Source organism: Aythya marila (assembly GCF_965140915.1).
Source record: "Aythya marila genome assembly, chromosome: 6".
NCBI classification, from domain to species: Eukaryota; Metazoa; Chordata; class Aves; order Anseriformes; family Anatidae; genus Aythya; species Aythya marila.
This window is the reverse complement of record NC_139047.1, coordinates 7911637-7934006: the sequence shown is the minus strand read 5'-3', so window position 1 is coordinate 7934006 and position 22370 is coordinate 7911637. Positions and strand designations below refer to the sequence as shown.

General features: G+C 46.2%; 1 protein-coding gene across 5 annotated transcripts in view; it reads left to right on the top strand.

Annotated features, from left to right (window-relative positions):
• Window positions 1-22370, top strand: part of IKZF2 (IKAROS family zinc finger 2) — a 115915-nt gene that overhangs the window by 47550 nt on the left and 45995 nt on the right. For 4 of the 5 annotated variants that reach the window (XM_082763372.1, XM_082763370.1, XM_082763371.1 and 1 more), the window contains exons 4-5: window positions 10763-11029; window positions 21141-21308. In XM_082763372.1, the coding sequence (XP_082619498.1) occupies window positions 10763-11029; window positions 21141-21308 (435 nt within the window). The remainder of the gene's footprint in view (window positions 1-10762; window positions 11030-21140; window positions 21309-22370) is intronic. The other variant, XM_082763373.1, reaches the window with a different exon arrangement.

Sequence of the window (22370 nt, the reverse complement as noted above, 5' to 3'; positions counted from 1 at the left end):
TGGAACAGGCGGCATTACTGTCAAGCCCAGAGTATAGGTTGGTCTTGCTGGCATCAAACCTTTGTGGAATATCACAGTCCTCAGCTGGAAGGACAGACAGTCCTGGGAATCTTATCCAAAATGAAAAAGGAAAAAAAGAGAAAAAGCCTTGCTCTCCAGCTCTGTTGGCATAGCCCAGCAGGCACGTTGCATATTCCCCGTAGAGGCTCGTTGTGATCCTTGCTAGTGCAGCTTGCCCTCGGACAAGCGCTCGCCCTTTGTCAAGGGGGAGATGTTACTGCTAGAGCAGTTCCAGTCGGCGCTTCTGCTGGAGCCCTCTGGCATCGCTTTCTCGTGTTGATGATGGAGGAGTGGACTTGTGCTTTCTCCATCCCTTCAAAAGCCATCCGTGCTGCTTCCTCGCTGCTTTGATATTCTGCCAGCCGAGGGAGGGAAGAGCCATTTATAAATATTTCTGGTAATACAGTAAGTACTCTCACATGTTTTGCTCACTCATTTTCCGTATCCAGAAATCTATCCGACCAGAATCGGTTCACTCTCTTTTATTAGCAGAAATAGATCCACAACAATTAAAATTGATTTATATAAAAAAGAAGAAAAAAAAAAAAAAGGAAAAGAAAAAAGAGAAGCAGCAGCAGCAAGCACAACATCATATTGACTTACTGTGCGTATATTCACACTGGCTTCCAAGCCATGGATAATTACCCCTCAGAGATTGTGTGCTATGTACAGTACGGTGATGGAATTATGCACTTTAAAGAGCTTTAGCGAGGCTCTTAGGATGCCAAATTCTTTCCTTTTTTTTCCCCCCCTCTTTTCATTGCAGTGAATAATGATTTTTAAATGCACATGACCCATCCTCAAAAACGAAGTAAGGTATGTCGGTGGCATTTCGTGTCTCTGGATCTCGCATTTCTTGCGTTGATAGAGTAGAAGAGGCGTACGGGTGAGATGAGATTTGGGGAACGGTCGGAGGATCCCCTGGGAGTGCTGGCCCTTGTTAGTGAGGGGAAACAGGGTAGGCTGGGATGCTACTTGTTCTGTCTGGTAGCAGGTACCTGAAGAGGGATTGGTGCAGGGTAAGAGGGGTTGAAGGAGACTGTACAAATCTGCAGAAATTCATTAATTTGGCCAGTCATGGACCAACTCGCTTTAACTGAAGAGCCAGCGGTGGTGTCTGCTCCCATCTGGTCAGAGCCAGGCGAGCTGTTGTGATGGCAATTTCACGCGCACAAAAAAAAATATTTCCTACAAATTTCAGCCTAAATCATTTTTGGCAAAGAGAGAAGCAAGTAAAAAACAGGGCCTTATCGTAGGAAGTGTCAAGCAGTCTTAATTTTAGGCAGAGATACCAGCTCCTCCTAGAGGAAAGGAGCCAGTACGTAAATAGCTTGCAACAGATCCTTCACCCGGGGAGACAAAAGGTTGGTGTGCACAAGTTGCAGCTAATGCCAGAATGGAGCTTTCGTTGCATTCGTCTGCAAGATGTGGCTTGATGTTTCGGCAGGAGCATTTCCTGATGTTTGGGCTGTTTGGAGGTATTAACAGTTCTCAGATCTGCTGGAGATCTTTGGAGAGCAGCTCCCAAGGTGCTAACGTGGCAGGTGAAAAAGGAGGTACCTTATAAAATAAACCAGTCGGGAATGAAGTTGTGGAGCTGCCGTGCTCCTCTGGGGCACGGGCTTGTTCTCTGACCATCCTTGTGGCTGTTCATGGATTTTATCTTTTGATCAAGCCTTTAATGAATCTTTAGCAACAGTTGATGGTGCTGCATCTTGTTTCACCGCCCTGTGCCAGTGGGCTGTCACATTAAAGGCAGGGCTCCCAATGACAGCTCATTGTGTCCCAATGAAACTCCCTTTGGGGACAAGGTCCAGGCTGAACGAGGCTTTACTTGCCACCTCCCTCCAGCCCCTTCCTTCCCGTGGCCCCACCACCCTCTTCCTTTCTCATTCCCTTAAAAGTGTGCAGCTGATGAACAGCAAATCTTCTCGTAGAGTTCTTCGGGAATATTTACTGTAGGGTTTTGCTTTTGTTTGCTTTTCTGGTGACTTGGAGATGGCATGGTGAGAAAAGAAACATGTGAGCTAAACCTGTTGGTTTGAACATTGTGTCAGAAAATATCCATAAATTGCAAGTTACTACACAGATGTATAGATTTAATGAGACTGTGCAATGCCATTTATTTATGCTAAAGAATCTGACACATACGGTACTGAAAAAAAGTTAATACTCTAAGAGTTATTTTATATTTTTCCATTGCCATCTGTCACTGCCTACATAATAATGATACAGGTGAAAGCCTAGCATTTCTTTAAAAAAAAAAAATAAAAAAAAATTAGAATGAATAGTCATTTAAATATCTTGCTGCTTTAATAGCTGGTGTGTTTTAAGTTGTGGGAAGGAGGCACCAGAGATACCCTTCCCCCCTTGTTTAATATATTAAATTTGGGGCTTAAACGGATTTGGATTCATAAAGTGACTTCTGAAAAGGGAAATTGATTGTAAAATGCTCTGTCCTTTAAATCTGGAAGAGCCAAGGGACTGAGCTGGGTCCTGCAGTCCTTATAATAGCACCGGTGGCCGGCTCTAGGAGCAGCCCTTTGATGTGCACCCTCGGATGGAGGGGAATTGCTGCTCTGGGTCCTGCCTGAATGCACAGAGCTGCATCCTGCTGGGGGCTCGGGATGTGAGGGGGTCCCGCTGAAAATCCCGGCCCCCGCCGGGTATCTGAACCGGCAAAGAAGAAGATGTAAGGTAAAGGCACTTGATGGTGTGTCTCGAGTGAAAACACCCGGCTCAAAGCAGCACCGTGCTGACAGAGCGCGGCGCTTACAAAGGCACTGTTGGCTTTTAAGAGTTTTCATTCAACTTCACGCAGTCACAGCGTGCTCAGGCAAAACTGTTTTCCCTCTTTGCTTTTCATCGCGGCGGAGCCCAACACGGCAGTGACTGTGAAACACAGGGGGAGAAGTCCCTGTGTGGTGCTTTGGGGCTGCGAGGGGTCGTCGCTCCCCTCACCAGAGGGTTCCCGTGCCTGGGGAGCTGCCCCGGCTTGGCAGCAGTCACCTGCCTCCAAGGGCACAGACAAGGCTCTGCCTCAAATAAATAAATGAGACAGGTTTCTTTGTTAATCCTCTTTTTACAATTCGGTGACAAAGACAGAAAATATTTTTGTGACAGGTGCTTATCCTATAATTTTCCATGGGCTGATGAGTCAGGGGAGGCGCCTCCTTTGGAGGAGGAGGAGGAGGACATGGCTAGGTCAGCTTGCATTAAGATGATTTAGAGCTGGTACAATTAAAGACAAATGCATCTTTTCCTGAAAGCCGTGAAGGATCCAATAGTGTAGCTGTGTAATCAAAGCCTTTCTCTTGTTTAAAGTAATGTCTCTGGTGCTAAAAATGCAGTGACAATGCCAGAAAATGAAGCAAAGGGCCTGGTCCAGACCCTGGAAGTCATTCCATGTGCTTCAAGGAACTTTGTCAGCTCTATTTTCAAATCTAGTGCAGATCCCTGATGGAAAGTTCCTTATAAACGAAAGAGCCATTACTGTTATAATTACTAATCCATGCGTATGTTGGAAAGCATTTTAGGAAGTCGGGCACTTTTTGAGAAGCAGAGATGACAATGAGTGAGCAATGAGGTTTTGGTTGCTTTGAAGGGATGTTATAAATCACTTTATTTTTGTTTATACGGGATGATCCATATATAGCCAGAGTTTGTCAGCATTTTCCATTACAAACTTCCAGGTTTGGGTACCACGCAGAGCTCTCAGCGGGCTCTTAGGAAATCCTCCTAGAGGTGAATGCTGTGCTGCTGCTCAATGAGTGTGGGTTTCTTCTGCTCCCTCGGTAGAGTCTGAAGCAGCCTTAAACATAAAAAGGTGTTCATGGTCCTAATGCTTTGAGAGACAGAGTTTCACAAAAGGGCTGAGCCTGATCTTGTTTTTTTTTTCCTCCTCTCCCTGCTTTCCAGCATACTTTGGAGGTAGTTGTACTGCAGGCAGAAGGAGCAGTGCTGAGAGAGGAGCCCAGCTTCCAGCATTTATCGCGCGTGCCGCGGGCAGTGAGGGACTGGCTGTAGATCGGCCAGGGGAAGGGCTGTGAGAGACCACCCACGACACTGAGCCCGGCCTCCCGCAGTTCAGCCGAGCTGTGAAACCAGAGTTGACAATGAAAAGGGGCCCCGGAGAACACCTGCTGCACACCGCAGCCCCCGTGCCCCCCAGCCATCACCTGCCTGCCTGTAGCAAGCATCGGGGCAGCGAGACAACGGCAGCAGGTCCTGGTGGCTGCGGTACGCAGGGGAGCGCAGGCACTGACCAGGTTTGGCTTAAACGCAGAAAGTTTGCTAGGTGACAGTCGACCAGAAAAGCATGTTTCATAGAGAGAAGGAAAAAGAAAATCCCTGTCCCTCTGTCCCCACCAAAACAACCCCAAAAGGAGCAGAGCAAACAGGCATCCAAGGTTTTGACCTTAGGGAAAAACCATCCACAGCTCCAACCCTAGTAACTGGCTGAGCTCAGGCACCGGCAGAGGACACGGCAGCTTGTAGCCGAGCACCGCTGCGTCCTGCTTTTCTTCCCTGGGGATCAGGTTCTGACATTGCACAGGGATTTACAAGGGTGTGGGGACAAGGAGGCTCTTCCCTGCACCCGAAGGCAGGCAGCAGAAGCCTGGTGTTGTGTTCAGCACAATATTTGTTGCACCATAGTTACTTGGGAAGCAGAGGGAAAGGAGGGAGGGGGAGGATGGGTCACCAGAAGTGCTTTTGCTACCCTGGGATATGAATACATGACTCTCACTCGTGTAAGTACAAGTTGCATAAGTGCATTTGCGGGTGAAATTTGGCCCGAGGTTCTTCTGGAGAGGAGTCTTGCGACACGGAGCAGCCGTGTCTGTTGGGTTAGCAGTTCGTGCCCCTGCCAGGTGCAGGTATGCAGCACGGCTGGCTCGCCGTGAGCAAGCAGGCAGTCATGCCTCAGCTCTGGCCATCCGGGGCAAGTTGTGGGCTAGACACCGCCGTCCACGCTGGTACCGAGGTGCTGCTCAGGCAGCGTCTCATCCTTTGGACTGGAGCAGGGTTCTCGCTGAATGAGGCTCAAATCATTGAAACCATCAGGGTTTGAAAATCCCCAAAGCCCAGGTGGGCTCCCCCTGCCCTCCCACAGCCCCCCTTTCCCGTGGTGGCACAGGAGCCCCGCTCCAGCTGAAGAGAGGTGGCTTCCTCGGGAGGGTTGGTGTTGGTTTACCGCCCAGTTCCCCGAGCGCTGGTGCCAGCAGAAGGGATTAGCAGGGGAAGGGGTGGGGAACGGGAGCGTGGCAACCACGGCTTGTGTCAGCTAAAGCCTGACTGAAGCTTGGCTTAGCGAGGCAGCCACATCCTAATTTAAGCTCCACTTGGGTGTAACAGACCTGTTAGTCTACACTTGGTGCACGCAACACCTCCAGAAGACATGAAATAACTACTCAGCCGCGCTCTGCGAAGGTTTAAATGGGTTTCAGAGGTAGCAGGCTTAAGCAGAGATCCTTCAACAGGGAAACTAAAAATTTCTGAGGTTGCCTAAATAAGCCGATGATTTCTCGCTGAATTTCTGGCACGTTAACCAGCTCCATGTGGGCATGCCTGAAGGCTCCCATTTGTAGCATGCAGAAAAGGACTCGGCACGGTGCTTTCAGATCTTTGTGTTCCCCCTTCCTCCTTTTTATTAGCTGTGAACTCCTCGGCTCAATCTAACTGTTTGGAGCGGCCGTAGCGCTGCTGCAGTCGGTGTGACAACATGGTGTCACCGGCTAGGATTCGCAGTAGCTCGGTGGCCAGAAGCTGGGTCTTTTGGCAGCTCGTGACAAACAAATTTGACACCCAGCATCGGGGATGTCCAGGTGTAACGTAAGAGGCCCTGCTCAGGCTTTTGTCACTTGACTCGGGTAATTCCCCTTCCTTTTGCAGGTGACATTCACCCTCATTTGTTCCATCCAGAGACAGCTTCACTTCAGTAGATGTGTCGGTGCTCCCTTGTTTACACGTTTAATAGCTCCCAATATGAGCAAAATTGACTTGAAAAACCTCATTAATTAAGAGCCAAATTGTACCAGCAGCAAGGAACTCAGCGATGGAGTTTTCTATTCACTGAGACTCCTTTGTACCCTTCCAGGAGGAAAGTATGTTGAAACATGCCTTGAAGTCTCACTTTGCTCCTAGAGAGGTGTAAACACCCTCCTTAAGGACCCTTTTTGCTACTGGAGTGCTCTTAGAGTAAGAGTCGGGGCTCATTGTTTCCAGGTTTTGGCATTCCTTACCTTGAATTTTCCAAAAAAATGTGCTTTTAGTAGTGTGGAAGAGGGGCTGTGTTTCTGAGCGTCGCTGTGTTTAGGAACTAGCTACCCAGGTCGGAAAAGGGGAAGAAGTTGGGTCCTTTTCTGTTTGTGTTGAGCTGCCAATTAGCCGTATGGTTAATTACAGTGTAGGAGAAGTTTGTGAATGGAGCAGCGAGGTTGGCTGGCCACAGGCAAGGCGATGTGCAGCAGGTTGTGCTGTAGCTGCTGGAGCCCGGTGCCATTTTCCAGAGGGACTGAAATCGAAGCTAAGGGCAGACCCTGGCTGCAAACATGGTTTTTTTTTGTGTGTTATGGACAGGGAATCTGCAGCAGCCCCTGGGAGAGCTGCTGTGCCATCTGCCCCCTGTGTCCCACGGGGCTGGGCAGAGAGAACACATTGTGTCCGCCTGAGCCGCAGCCGTCCTTCGCTGCCTTCGCCCACGGAGCCACCCCAAGGCTCTTCGGGGGCGGCAGATTCGAATTTTGCCTCCTCAAGGATGAGGATCTGAAGCCAGGCCAACGCTTTGTTTCCTGCTGGTGAGAGGAGAGGAGCTGGGGAAGAGGCAAGGGTCAGGCTTGCTTTTTCTGCTGCTCTGGGGGCAGCAGGAAGAGGCCGGTGGCGCGCTGCCGCTGCCAGGAAAGCTAACCTCCAGCTGGAGACCACAGTCCCTTGGTGACAGCGGCCAGCCCGCTTCTCCAAGCCCACAGACAAAATAAGCAACGACCTAGGACAGCAGACAGCGGAGGAGACGGAGGGGCACAGTCCTGCTGCGTGCGTGCTCCCTGGTGTGTTGGAAAGATGGATTTTGTTCCTGAGCAGGAATTGCCCCCTGCCTTGCTTGCTTAGGACAAGGTGACCAGAGCTGTCCTTTACAGCCCACCTGGGCATCGCATCTCTCAGCAAAGCTGGGAGGTGGTTTGGTTTCCCTGCAAACATCTCGCTTTTGACTGAAACAAATGTCTAGGATAGAGGACAAAACACGAGGAACTTCTAGCTTCTGGTGTGTAGCTACGCTAATTTGTGGGTGAAGGAAATAATTTTGGTACTGAAGACTTGCCAAAATGCAGTTTAACAGGGAATTGCAGTTCAATTAGCATTTAGGAGACATTAACAATAATTGTTTTCAATTTGGCCACTCAGGGTAAGGTGTGATTCAGGATCTGCTTGCTGCTCTGGGATAGGAAGAAAGAAAAAGGAACAAAAAGGGAAAAAAATATTGCCGTGTGGTCTGCTGAACGTGTGCCACTGGCCTCTTATCCACAGGTAGAAGCTTTTGAGACTGCTCGTCTCTCTTTCTGTGTGTGTTTTCTGTGAGATGTTGCCTTGGACAGGGGAAAAGTGGGAGGCACTTGCATTAGCTGGAGGGAAATGGTTTGACTGCAAGTTCATGCTTTTGCAGCAAGCTGGATTAGAGTTCATCCCTGCTATCTCATTTGCTGTGATTTTTAGGAAAGGTGCCAAAAAATTTTTAAATTTTTTCCATTTACTTATTTATGCTTTGCTCTGCCAAGGAATGAGAAAGCCTGCCACTTTTAGCAAGTGGGTGAGCAAGAAAGGCAAGGGAACCCGGGGTGAAGCTTGACGTGGAGATAGCGAGCGATGCATCGTAGCCGTAAACATCCCTTACATATTTCTTCTCCCTTTGTAGCAGGGTTCATTCCGCTCTCTAAGTTTGCGGCTGGAGGTGAAAACAAAGGCAGTTCTGTAAAAACGACTGGTTTCAAAGGCTGGCTGAGAACAGAGAAAATAGTGTGCGCAGTTTAGGTGCCCGTTTGTGTACAGCCGTGCACCAGTGTGATGCAAGGCAGCGGGGATGACCTGATTAGCCAAGCCCTGACAAAGAGCCGAGGAGATCCTGCTGCACCAGCGATCCCCTCCTTGGAGACCTGCGAGCAGTCCCAGCCCAAGGAAGCCTTTGCGCAGCAACAAGCTAACAGAGGGCTTTTGAGAATGGCAGAGGCAGTGCTCGACGTGCGGGCGAAGGTGAGGGGAGTGAGGACGGTAACCAGCCTGCAAAACCTTGCAGAATAGCTGGGATGTTAAGAGAGGCGCTTCAGAAGCTCCGTGGGCTTTTTGAGCTCAGTCTGCTGGATTTTGGGAGCGCTGCGTGTTTTTGGAAGGTCGTATTGCAGCAAACGGCTCGCTCCGCTTTGTTGTGCTGCTTGTCCTGCTGGACAGCCGCCAGCATTCGGCAGCGAGAAACACTGGGGCAAGATAAAGTAAGCGATCTGCCAGTTTTATAAGCTCTTACAGCCTCACTTTCGTAGGGGCTGAGTGGCCAGAGGTCCACAGGCTTGGATGGGAGCTACTGGTGCTGGGCACGGCTGCAGGCAAGTGATTATTATTCCATGTCAGAAACAGAGCTCAAAATTTCTGCAAGTAACGCAAGAAGACACGTAAGATATGATGCTTTCTCTCTCTTGAGGGTACGTATAAATATACACAGTTGGTATGAAGTATTTTGGCTATTTTGTGCGTTACTGTGCAAGGAGAATGCCCGGTGCTGCAGAAGCAAGCCGGGATCTCGGGTGAGCAGCGCCGACACTGCTCCTGGCCCTACTGTAGCTACTTGTGTGGCCAAGTGTATTAAATCCTGCTCCTGAGGACAGCGAGGCATTTACTCAGGCTCCATTCTCCGATTTGCTGAATACCCCAAAAGGCTGCTATTATTAGAGAGAACTGCCATTCCTTAGCTCTAAAGTCAGGCTGTCCATAAATCACCAACACGTGCTTCGTGCGGGGAGACAGGGTGAGGACCTCGGCTGCCTCCCCGCCAGCGTCCTCCCTTCTGCTCGGCCTCCTGGCCAGGAGACCGGCGGAGATTGTGCCCGGCCTCCCCTTGGCCTGCTCCAGAGCTTTGCAAAGTGCTGTGATGACGGGGCCTGTGCTGTGATCCGCGGCCTCCTTCGGGCTGGGCTCTGCTGCAGTCGTGCTTCCATTCCTGAGCTCCCATTAGCGCCTCAGTGAGTAGTGGAAGATGCATTTCAACAATTTTATGATTAAAAAGCAGCATCTTAACGTCGTTTGGTCTCTGGTGCCTTCGTCCCTTTCATTACGCTCCGTCTGGTAGTAAGAGCCATGGTTTAGAATTGCAACATCGGTCTCTGAACCTTGTGTTTTCTGTAACCATAAATTTGGGGGCAGGAAGGAGGAGAAGGGATGAAGGAGCAGTTTGAAGCAGTGGGGTTAGTTCTTCCGACACTATCAGGCCAGTTGTTTGAAAGTGTGATGGCTCGCAGTGATCAGACACACTTCTTTCTAATTCTCCTGTGTATTTCTCAGATGTGGCGGGCGCTGCTCTGGGGCACTTGTAGCAGGGCTCTGGGGGACACCAGGCGCTCCCAGGCCACGCGCCTGCCCTCAGATCCCCTGCTGCCATCGGCTAATGGCCTTAGCACCGAGGTCAGAGGCTGCTTAGGTACGAGGGCTGAATCACCTCCTTTTTAAACCCCTCAGCAGGATCAAGGCTTATGGAAAGTGGCACGTGGGCTCGCCTTCTGGCTGGCAGTGCGGGTGGAGAGTGTGACTGTGGGGCAGGCCTTTCGGCAGTTTCCACCGACCGTGGAAATGTTGAAACATGGGTGGCTGGGGGCGGGGGGGTTAAAACACCCCTGCACTGAGGCCCCCTGCTTAAAAAAAAGCGTGATTTTCCTTCAAGACTTGCTGATCCCACGAGCTCTTGCTAGTTGTAGGAGACTTGCCCTGTGACATGAGGGTCACAGAAATCAGCGGGGCGCCCATGGGCCTGACCAGGCAGACAAGAAAGCTCTTGACTTGCGCTTAATTTCACAGATATACGTAAGCCAGCAGTGTACCTCTCGCTTCAGACCTGTTTGCCTTGGCAGTGTCCCATTTAGGTGAATCAGAAGATGGTGGCAGGAGAGCACTCAGGGCTCCTGTGGCGATGCTCTCCCCTCAGAGACGTGCCTGTGCAGGCAGGGTGCTGTGGAGATTACTGCCACGGCCCTGCTCCCTCAGGTCCCTGCGTTTTGAACGATCCTGTCTGCAAAGTGTGCTCGTTTCTGTGAGCTGTGGCTTTGGGAAGGTTGGGGCTTGCTGCCCTAACTCAGGGCGGGAGGCATCTGGCTCCGTCCTGCCTGTGTGCTTGCGTCCCTCGAAGGGAAGGGGGGCTCCTGTGTTTCACGTTGAGCAGCAGGAGGTCAATTTTTAAGCCTGTCATGTCTCTGCAGCTTCTGGTAGGTCTCTGGATCGCTCCGTGTCTTAGTCTCTAAGCTGTAAAATAGGGATAGAAAACCAGGAATTTAATTCCTTGAGGAAATATTGGGTCACGTGTGCAACTGTTACCACCGCAAGGCCTTCGTGTTGCTTTGAGCCTTCAGCCTCTGCTTCAGTACTGGTAATAGTAGCAACGTACCTTAATTGGGAACTTAGAAAGTACACATTTTTAATGTTTTTTATTTTTATTTTTGTTTTATTTCAGCAAATTCAGTAAAGCTAGAAATGCAAAGTGATGAGGAATCTGACAGGAAGCCCCTGAGTCAGGAAGATGAGGTCAGGGCTCATGATGAAGGAAGCAGCCTGGAAGAGCCCCTCACAGAGAATAACGAGATGGCGGATAACAGAAAGATCCAGGAGCTATCGAGCGAGGGAGGAATCCGGCTTCCGAATGGTAAACTGAAATGTGACGTCTGTGGCATGGTTTGCATTGGGCCCAATGTGCTAATGGTACATAAAAGGAGCCACACTGGTAAGCAGCTGAAAGAAAATCTGATGACTGCCCGTGGCGTCTGATGTTGATGTTACCTGACAACTCTTCTCTCTTCCCTTTCCATTCAGGGGGTAGCAGGTGGCTGGGGAGGGGAAAGGTGGGCTTGGTTGTTTCGCTTCTCCCTCTGCTCCTCGGATGCTGGTGATGCTGTGTCGTGGTGCTTCCTGATGTTGGTTTCCAGCCCTTGGTTCTTAAAAACACAACACAAGTCTGGAAATCAGTCTTTTTACTGTTCTTGACTGGGGGAAGATGGCAAGAATAATTCTCCAGCATGGGGTGTGTGTGTGTGTGTTCGTGTGTACAAGGTTATTGACCCTTTACGGTGAGTCTCAGAGCTTTCCCTTGGAGCTGCTCACAGTTGGATGAGGCCAGCAGCCTGGGGGACACACACGTCCTGCACAAGGGGCTGGGCTTGCTGCTGGGTGACCTGGCCAAACCCAGGCTTAGCAAACCCGTGGGGTGAACACGTTACCTCATGCTGGGATGCTGATCCTGGGGCTGGGGTGGACTTGCTGCTCATCAGGTGACAGCTCCAGCAGGGAAACCTCACTTGAACCACTCTCATGGGCTAGTGCTTCCTCCCCCTGACCATACAGATACCATTTTTGTGGCAGCTTTCAGTGCATACATTCTCCTTTTGCTTATTTTTATTATTAGTACTACTTTTGGTTGGAAACCAAAACATCTTACTAGGCGTAAGGGTTTGAGAAGTCAAGTGGCAGATGAAAACCTTTGCCATGTGCTGATTGAGTGGGTCTTTGGGACTGGAGGAGTTCTGGAGGAGTCTGGGGCTAATCCAGCAAACTGGGGTGCCCAGGGGCTGATACACACTCACCTCTGCTGCTGCTCAGGTGGGAGCAACAGCTGCCTCTGACAGGACAAAAGTGCAGGCATTGCCTCAAGACAGCACTTGGGTCTGATGGAATCTGCCTGGCCAGAGCCTTTGATGCAAAAAAGCACTTACCCATGCTTAAACCACATAAAAAGACATGCTTAAGTCACCTGAAGTGCTATAATATATGCTTAAATTGAGACCCACACTTAAATCTTGCAAAGGTTAGGCAGGATTTTATGTTGGAGCCTTGGGGGGTGTTTGTTCTCCATGTTTTTGTGGACAAAATGTAAGATTTTTATTTTTTTTTTAATCTCTCCCTGTTGTTATTTACTGGGGTGAGTGGCTCCCACTGTAACTGTGAGATATCTGCCAGGATATAAAAAGAAAAGTGGGGTTTTAAGGTAGAGTAGGAAAAGACTTTGTCTAATCCCTTTGTAAACCTGGTAGTTTGCAGTCAAGTAGCGTGCGCTTGATGGGAAAGAAATCAATAGAATTTCTGTACGGAGGAATAATAAATATATATTACATAGTTAATGCCCTGTATATAAGCTGTATTGATAATAACTTAACATAAATGTATAATGCAAAGCATTGCAGTATCGTTTATGATGCAGTCATGATTTTAGACAGCAATTAGGACAGGGGAAACGCATTAGCTGTAGGAACGAAATCTTGATTAACAATTTGACGTGCTATTACGAGGAGAGGGGAAGGGAGCAGAGAAGGCAGCAGACTGAGTCCCAGCTTTCAACCTCCTGAAAAGTTTTTCATTGGCGCTCGCATCTATCTGAGCATATGTATTGTAGGTGCATCAGAGTCCACGTATTTGAACCTGAACAGATAAATTAGGCCTGCTAAATTTAGATGTAGGTACTTAATTAAATAGTCTGCGTTTTTTGGAGATAGCTTTATCTTTAAATACCGCCGAGCTGCCTTTGCATTTTAAAGAAAACAAGCAAGTTCTGAACGAGTAGGACAAAATGTCATCTGCGTGCAGGCGATGACCACCAGAGACGTGTGAATTGATAGGAATTGCGTAACCAGGAGCTTTTTCCTTCTGGTGGCACTTCATTGAGCCATGACTTCTCCCATCTGAGCAGAGGAGCTCCGGTGCACTGCTCTGTACAGATGATCTCAAGCTTTATAGAAGTGGCCTCCCTTTCCGTGTGCCGCCTGCTGCTCTACTCTCAGTAAACCAGTTGGCAAATTTTGCGGGGGATTTTTTTTTTTCCCCCGCTTTGTTTGTTTGTTTTTTAATACATGCTGCTACTTCACTGTCCACAACAGAAGGAGAAGCTTGCTTGGATTTCCACATCCTTGATTTTAAGGAGTATTTTTAACCTACTGGTATCTTTCTCTTAAAGTGCAGTATTTGAAAATACATCGCCACTTCCTCAGCAGTTGGGCTAAGCAGGCTGGCCCCAGCTCTGGAATGAGCCCTGACCTGTGGGCAGTCTGGTTTTGCAGCCCAGGGGAGAATGGTGGAGGGAAGGGAGGTTGTCCCTGGTGAGTGCGAATGGATGATATTCTTTATCAGCTAATACAACTGGCATGTAAATCCGTACCTCTGAAGCCAGTTCATGGGTGTCTTGGGAGCTGGATCCTGCCTCACTCTCCTCTTTATCAGTGCACAGCCGAAGCACGGTCTGGCCAGTTGTTTGCACTGGCAAAAACCGAAGTTCTTTTCCCTTCCCTAAAAGCCTGACAGCATTCTATGTAAATCACCCAAAATGCTGTGGTCACGGTGGAGGTTGTAATTTGCATGTATGCTGGGACGAGAGTGTGGCTTCCTTACACCAGGGACTGAGGCTTTGTGAAAAGCTGTGCCATATGGCTTTGGCTGTGTTGTGCATATAAAGGGAGATGGTTTTCTGCAGACGTTATTCATCTGTTGCTGAGGAGCAGTTGTCTTTCCCCTGCCACATTATGATAGTTCAGTCAAACGCGTCTAGGGATGGAAAAAATAACCTCTGCCATTGGGTAAGGTCAGAGCAGATGAGTTCAGTGTCCCATCTTTCATCCTCATGTGCTGGAGCATCCATTCCCTTGATGCCTGTGGCCGCCCCTTCCCCTAATAGAGCCAGGGATTTCCTATTCATCCTTCGAAGCATTGGGCATGTGGTGCAGGGGATGCTCTGCTCCCTGGCCCCTCCGTAGCAGAGCTGCTCACCTGCTAGCACAGAACACATTTCTCTGAAATGCTGACAGTTCAGGTGAAGCGTTTGGGTAATCTGCGTGGCCATCAGCAGAAGGCCTTTCTATTTATTTGTCATCGCTGACAGGAAATAAATGAAGTGCTCGATGTGGGAATTGTGTGATGCACTCCCTGCTTCAGGGAGCTGGGTAACTCTGCACCCCCTTCCTCACGGGCTCGTGTTGGAAAAACAGCAAGTGTCAGGTTCGATTTACTTTCCTCCTCTCCCATACTATCTCCTTTTGGTCCAGTTTTCATACTCCACAGCAAGTGCCCCAGATTGCAGCATCTTTATCAGAGTTTTTTGTTAGTGCAGGAGGTAACAAAATCAGTAATATTGGCACTGGATACTCCAGGGGCTTGTGCTGGGGCATGTTGAGGAACGGGGAGAGAAAAAAGTTCAGTTCAATAATCCAATTTGTCCGAGATAATGAAAAGGAACGCCGAAGACTTCTCACCTCTTCAGGTTTTCTACTAGTGGGTCTGAATTAAAATTTCCTCATTTTTGGCAAAGCAGCAACTATTTACTGTTACAGCCATGCTGTGGCCATGAGAGGTAAGCTCCACATGTTGCACTGTCAGTAGTGATTTTTTTCCAGCCCCTTCTTGAGTCCACTGCTGGATTTGGAAACACCTCTTATTTCTAAGACAGGGTTGGGACCATCCTCATTGTTGTAAGATTTGGGAGTGTTAGACACCCGGAGGTTAAGGGATTTGCTGTGCTGATGCAGCAGGACAGCCGCTGCGCCCCAAGCCTTGGGGAGAGGACTTGGGGTGCTGGACACGACGCAGCAGGCACAGGTGGTAGCTCTCACTGTGCTCTCTGTTTTGGCTGCTGTTGTGTTACTTTTAAGCTTTTGTGGGGTGCTAACGGCAGGAAGATCTCAGATTTTTGCTTGCTTTCCACATGCATTTCAGGACCATCAAGTCAGTGAAATGGGATTCATTACGTGCCAAAGAGGAGCACCTCCAGGTTCTACCTTAACATCCATCGTGTTATAATCAAACATAGGCAACACTGGAACTCTAAATTAAAAATAATAATAAAAAATCATGTAAAATTTTAAGTCACCATCAATAATGAGGAAAAACCCAGTCATACCTTTCAGGATCAAAAACTTCTCTGCCTAAAGCAGCTAACCAGGAACAAATTTAAACAAATGGTCATATTAACACCTTACGATTAACTCCCTTAAACTGACTAATTCTTCTGGTTGAAAAGTTTTATTGGCTTTAATTTGTGATTTGTAGCCTACTGCAGGTTCCCACCTCTTGCAGTACAAATTGTTGGCACTGAATCAAAAATCATAGGGCCAGATTTCTCAATGTAATATTTTCTACTTACATTCCTAAATGAATAATCTAACTTTTCATAACGTCTCATTTTGTTCTTCAGCATAAGAAAGAAGAGCTTAGGTTTCTGAAATTTCTCTCCTCATAAGGATGTGTTTTTCTTGCAGTACTTGGTAGCTGAACCCTTCAGATATTTTTGCCCATTCACTTAAAGGATTTTTCTCCCGTCACAATGCGGTCATAAATTTGTGTACAGAGGACGCTTGGAAATCACCCAAGATTTCCCAGGAATTTTTCCTGAGAGATTCGTCACTAGCGTTTTATAATAAATTGCCCTATCTGGAAGCAGTTTCTTCCCCAACAACAACAGCAGAAAAACTTAGTAAAATCCCTGATTGCAAGCGAGGTGCAGCCTGTTAAGTGACTCTAAAAGAAGAGCAAGTAAGTATTTAGACGAGACAGTCCCCAGAATAACAAACACAGAAATGGAGCCAAGTCTGGAGCTCTGTATTTCGTTCGGGTGAAGGCACGATGCAACTCATTGCCTGCCAGGGTGTTAGCAGTGCAACTAATATTTCATTTGTGCTCCTGGGACAGAGCATAGTCCTAACAGATGCAGCATCTGAAGAAATGTTTCCTTTTACCAGAATATGAAGAAGAAAATCTGCTACAGAAGGGTGAAAATCTCTGTTGTTAGTATGAGCAAATAGTTAAATACTTTCTCATGGCAGCATGAGCATAGTAATGGTGCTTTAAGAGGTTAAAAGAAAATTAAATTCCTGTCTTACAGGTACCTAAGTTATATTTTATGTATCAAAAAGTGCATGCCAAAAAGAAAGGACCACGATCTTAGGTATATATTTAGCTAGGACAGATGTTAAATATAGTCCCATTGGACCTGGTTCTTTTATTTATAAAGACTTCATCCTGGCTTTCATACATATGGTGATGAGTCTTTAAAAACAGTGTTTTTTAAAATTATAATTAAAACATTCATAGGAAAGAGCTTGTGCACTGCTGTGAAAGTGAACAGGCCTATCTTCTAACAAAAATTTATATACTAATGTGTATTAATCTGTGAATCACTCCATTTGATTTCAAAGGAACAGAAGTTATCAGGTGAGGGTTATGAAAATCCAAGTCTTCTTCCCTGGGAGGTCTGTGTGTTTGAAAAAGTGGTTCACTTCCCCAAATTATACCTTTTAAAGGTTTTAAGCTGTAGAAAGCACAACAGGACACCTCTGATGCAGGAAGCAATTCATTTAAAATGGAGCTAACTTCAAATATTTTCTCTATCTTAAGAGAGTTACAAGTTTTTTTTGTGCAGATTTTGCCAAGTACCTGTGATAGTTGCCTTAGAAGTGTTAGAAAGGTTTTGGACGCGCTTTGTCCTCGCTTCGATTTCTGTTTTGATACAGAAAATGTCACTGGTGTATTTTGCAGCCGTACGAAATTCAGAGAAGGGTAACTCATACCGAAACTTCTACGCAGCGCTTCCGTGCTGAGGCGGTAAAGGAGAATCAATGTACAGGGAAGCTTCCAATTAAGCAGAAAAAGGGCTTGGTTTGCTTTTTGAAATAACATTTGACATATACATGGTAAAATATGGCAGCTATTAATAGGAAGTTAATGAGTTCATTCGCCTGGTTTCAGGTTGTATCAGCTAGAAAGCACATGTAGCTTTTGCCCTGACGTCTCCAGCCAGGAGCCGTATATTAAAGATACTTGCCAAAGGACCACGTCTTACTAATAACCCTGACTCTATCTGTCCACGTCATTTTTCGTCTCAGTATTTGTTTACACCACAGCAAGCCAACTTGTGTACTTTAGACACTAGTGTATCTAAAGAGCAGTGATATTTCATTATAATTTTTTTCCAGAGAAGAAATAGCTGGAATGGATGCATGTTAAGCAATGCACTGTGAAATTTCATCAGTATTTTACTGTAACTTAGATGTAAGTATGTGAAATCATACCTGCTAATTAATACTTTATTTAACTACGAAATGATAAACTCCCTTGGGTTTTGTTCTGTTTTTCTTTTTAATTATCAGCACTGCTTCCTGGCACAAGCCTCTCTTCCTAAGCCTTTAGGAAAGGTAATACTTGGCAGCTCTGCCTTACCTTGCCTTGTCCATTCCTGAAGTAGCTTTAGATAATTAAATTCTCTGTGCGGGAGAAAGGGGCTTTTTAGGCATTCTTGGTTTTGTCTGACTTAAGGTCTTAAATCTGGAACTGGAAAGGAAACATCTTTTTTTCTTCGGTTAGCCGTTCTTCTCAGTCTCACAACTCAGTCTTTTTTAATCACTAAGGTTTCGGGGGGGTTCAGCCATTTTAGCTTTAAAAGAGAGAAAAGATTTAGTAACATAACAGTAGACTAAAAATATTTTGCAGTCACGTAGTTTCCAGTGTTAAAAAGCAAAAAGCTCATTTAGTTACATTTCCGTACTTGCCCTTCTTAGGACTTCTTATTTTAATAAATCAGTACAAGTTTATAGAGTCAAAAGGCAAGTACATAGATAGCTATAAACGGTGAAACATACACCGTGCTTGTAATAGTCCATAGCCTCTTGTAGTCATGCACACAGTCTGTTTAATAGGTCTGTACTTTCTAGTACGTCTGTGCTACAGTCACCCCTAAGGACTGGAAAATACCTTAAACACAGTCAGGGGGTGCAAAATAGAGAGGAAATGTATTTAGGTGAAGATTTTTCGTGAGTCAAGAGTTTTTCAAGTGGGCGGTGGAGCTGCCCAGGCCAGCGTCAGGTAGGTTATCCCACGCATCATGCAGTGCCTGTGGAGGCTTGGGGCAGTGGAATCGGAGCGACCCTGCTGCACCAAGATCTCTTGCTGCACAAACCAACACCTCGGGGAGACCAGATTGCTGCTGTCTGATCCTAGACTTACAGCTCTACCTAAATCTGGTTTGATAATCCTTCACAAAGGATGTGCTTTATTTATTATTAACTGAATCTGGGAATATAGCAGAGTTATTATCAAAGTTATTATAAAAGTGGACGTTTACTTAAAAAAATGTGATCAATTTTCAGCTTAGAAATAAACAAACCTTATACAGAAGTGTAAGGGAACTGAATAAGGATGCCAGGATTTTTTTTAATTAATTTATTTTTTACTAGGAAGTAATAATAATGCTGGAGAACTGTAAACAGATGTAATAGGAGAAAGCAGCAGGAAAAATAAGGAACAGTCTTCATAAGGCAGTAAAGTGATGACTGTTGGTTTACTACTTATCTGAAGTGGGCATCAGACAGCAGAGTTCTTGGAAAGGCAGCAACATCTGATTATTCAGTTTTTACTTTTGGGGGGCACTTTTCTATTGGGTAATTGTGTCTCAGATTAACTGTACTAAATGCAAAAGCTGCTACTTGACAGCATGAATGACTGAAATTAATGGTCATCCCAGAAGCCTGCACTTTAATCAAGGAGCAGAAAAGAAGTGATTGGCTGAAAGTACAATAAACAGATCAAAGCAGTTATTTACTCAGAATTAAGCCAATAAGGAAAAGGAATTCATGCTGGTTTTAAATAGATTATTGAAGGTTATTGAAGGTAAAACGTGCTATTGTAGCAGACTGTGTATGTGGCAAGAAAGGAACAGACTATTAGTGACTTTGTGAAGGATGTTCTTGTGTCATCTTGGCCACTGAGCTGTAGTGCAGTGGTTATTTGAATTCCTGACTGAAGGCTTTCAGCACCTCCTTCAGCTGCCTGCTTATTGAGGAATAATAATACCTGCTCTTATGTGGCCTCCAAGAATATCAAAGATCAGTTGGGTAAAACACATTCACTGCATAGCTTTAAATGCAGCAGGAGTAAAAGGCAAGTCTTTAGACTTGGTAAGAAACCTGCTGCAGCCTTTAATGTTGTCATCCTGAAACTGAAGCTATCATTCCTGAGAAACGTGTCAAAGGAAGGGGTTTTGCCTGTTTTCTCAGACAGTGAAAGCAAAACAGAAAAGAAAAAGAAAAAAAACACATGTATTTGTCTACTGCAATCTCTTTACATATCTCTGTTATGGACATTTTAAATGATATAACAGAAGATAATAGCTAATCAGATCCTTTAAGTGTATTGTGGGAGTTTAAAAGGGAAACCACAAACTCTTTATCAATTCCAATGAGCTCGTGTTCAGTATACTGGAAGAAAAGCTTTATGCCGTGATTTTTTTTTTAATTATTATTATTCCTCCATAATATTCTTGGCAAGAATGTAGGAACCTTAGCATTTTCTGCAGTGCATCTGCAGTGGTTTCAGGTGTAGTTTCCAGCTCATGCACATGAAATGAAGTTGCAGAGGGTTGGTATGTATGTGGCACACCTACCTCTGGTGCCCTCCTTGCAGGACCACACCGCTGTGGTTTAAACCACTGCAAAGAATTGCTAGAGGATATCTGTAAGATCTCCCTTCATCCCTGTTTCCATTTGAATCAAAAGGCAGATGCTGGAGTTTACACTAGACACGTGAACTACTTTGATAAAAACATAACATTATTTTTGTACAGTAAGGGAGTAACCATTTTAGGACAATTGAAAAAGGGTTTGGAGAGATGCGACGGGTCACAGAGCATGTTTATTTTTCATGAGAACTGTGCTTCAGGCCGGTGAATTCAACCTCAAAGTCCCACCAGGATTTGACCGAGGCTCCATAATAAGTGATGTACTGAAAAAAAATGAATGAAAAAATGAATTTCTGCTTACGTCTGAAATGTGATGTTCAAGACCTTGTTGAACTGGGGCCCTGGTTGGTGAAATGATTTCAGCATTGAAAGCCTGTCTTCAGTAAAGCACTTGGGCACATAGCAAGTGTGAGCATATACTTGGGCCCTGTTGATTTACACTGCACCCAGTGAGATATAAGTAGGTGATTACGGATGACTGTGGGCCTAAGGGTCCGGGACAGACCCGAGTGTTCTCAGCAAATGTTGACGTAGAGTATAGTTTTAATATTACTTTACAAAATCTGTGTCAGCTTGTATGTTTTTGCCTCTTTAAATTAAGAAATAAAAATAAAAAATGGATGCTCATGGATCCAATCCCCACTGTCAAGGGCAAATATGAATGATTACCATCAACTTAATCTGTGTGTGTGTGTGTGTGTGTGTGTGAATGCTTGGGGGGAAGGGAACAGGTAAGGGGTAGAGTTTCTCTTAAAACTACTAATGATTTTTTTCACCTAGCAAGTCTTCTCCATTAGCTTTACTTAAAATACCAGTTTTCACTTCCCAAAGCTTGTGGGCCTGATCCTCACTTGCATTAATTCTCCTCATGCCACTCCAGCGAGGGAAAGCAGCCTTTAAGAGGGGATGTCAATTAAATTGTAATGCAAGTGAAAGATTTGGTTTGAAGCGCAGACCTTAATATCTGTCCAGGTCAAATTGTCATGATGAGTTCTAAATACTCATCTAGATCAGACCGATACTAAAAATAAGTGGAAAACCATAGCGATGAACACCACAAAACCCCAGTCATGGATCTAAATTTTGAGCAGAGCTCATCATTTACGAGGGATGAAACCTCTGAGGTGGAGAACTTGAGGAAAATCAGGCTGTGCTGATCACCTCGAGTGCTGCAGTATAAGGGGGAGAGCCCCGAGTTGGTGCCGGAGGCTTTGCCTGTTGTAGGGCCACAAGATGGTGGTGGCGGGAGCGGGCCTGGGTGAGGAGGTGCTGTTACACAGGGTGGGGTGACGGGCTCCCTGCACCTTCTGGCGTTTCTTGACAGCTTTCTTCCTTCCATTTTCCCTTCCAGGTGAACGCCCCTTCCACTGTAACCAATGTGGAGCTTCTTTTACCCAGAAGGGGAACCTGCTGAGGCACATCAAGTTGCACTCTGGGGAGAAACCGTTCAAATGTCCCTTCTGCAGCTATGCCTGCCGACGGAGGGACGCCCTCACAGGACACCTCAGGACGCACTCCGGTGAGCCCGCCGTGTCATTTCTATCCTGTTGTTTCCTTTCTCGTCACTGTTGAAGGTTGTGAAAATAACTGTGTGTTCCTGGTGGCTCTGTACCTGCCTCTTCACAGAGCGTAGCTCTGAACTTTGGAAAAGCCTCGATGTGAATCAGTGAAGTTGTGGTTCGGCCACACCTCGCCTTTTGTGTAACTGAGCTCCTCTGCTGATGCTATCGCATTTCCCTTTGAACGTCTCCTTGGGTGTATCCAGACTTGGCTGGCAGATTGTTCTGACACTGGGCCCCAAAGTGGCTGTGAAATTCCAGAGATCTCTGAGAATGAATTTGTGCTTTTGGAAGTCTGCTCTGCAGTTTGTACCCATTTCTTCATCTAATAAATGCCATATGCTGGTAGAGTTCATACTTGTTCATCTTTCAAAATCCTCCTAATTGCATTTTTGGTTCGGTTATTTCTCGCTGTGAAGTCCTAATTCATGGCAGGCACAGCACTTACCCGAGAGCAGAAGGTGGGGAAAAGAGACTGGGTTTTCCTTGCCATGGGTCTCCTTGGTATAGTTTTTTGATGGGATCTAAAAAAATACCTGTCACATAATTGCATGTTATTAGACACGTTGATAGCCCTGATGGTCAGGATCTGGGGTGTTTCTGGTCTCTGTATGCTACCCCAAGGTGGGCTGCATTCTGCCCGCTTACTCATTTGTGTAGGACTTGAGTAAGATCTTAGCTTGCTGTGTTTTTTTCCTAGGATGTTCAACTTTTATGTCCAGACCATTAATAGGGGACTATGTTTTTCATTGTTGAATGAGCAGAGATAATTGGACTGGTTAGAAGTGACAGGATTATAGATGAACTTTTTTTAAGGTGTTAGCAAATGTGTGACTACTGAAACACGGTGGTTGAAGTGCAGCTGCAGACAGAAACTCTGCATGTGAAAATGTCATTGTGGAGCTTCCTGACCCTTTATACACATTTCTTCTAAGGGTCAGCCTCACTTCTGTGGAGCTTTCTGTTTTATGAGTATTAGGTTGGTTTTAGGATCCAGAGTTGCCTTTACATTTCTGAGAATC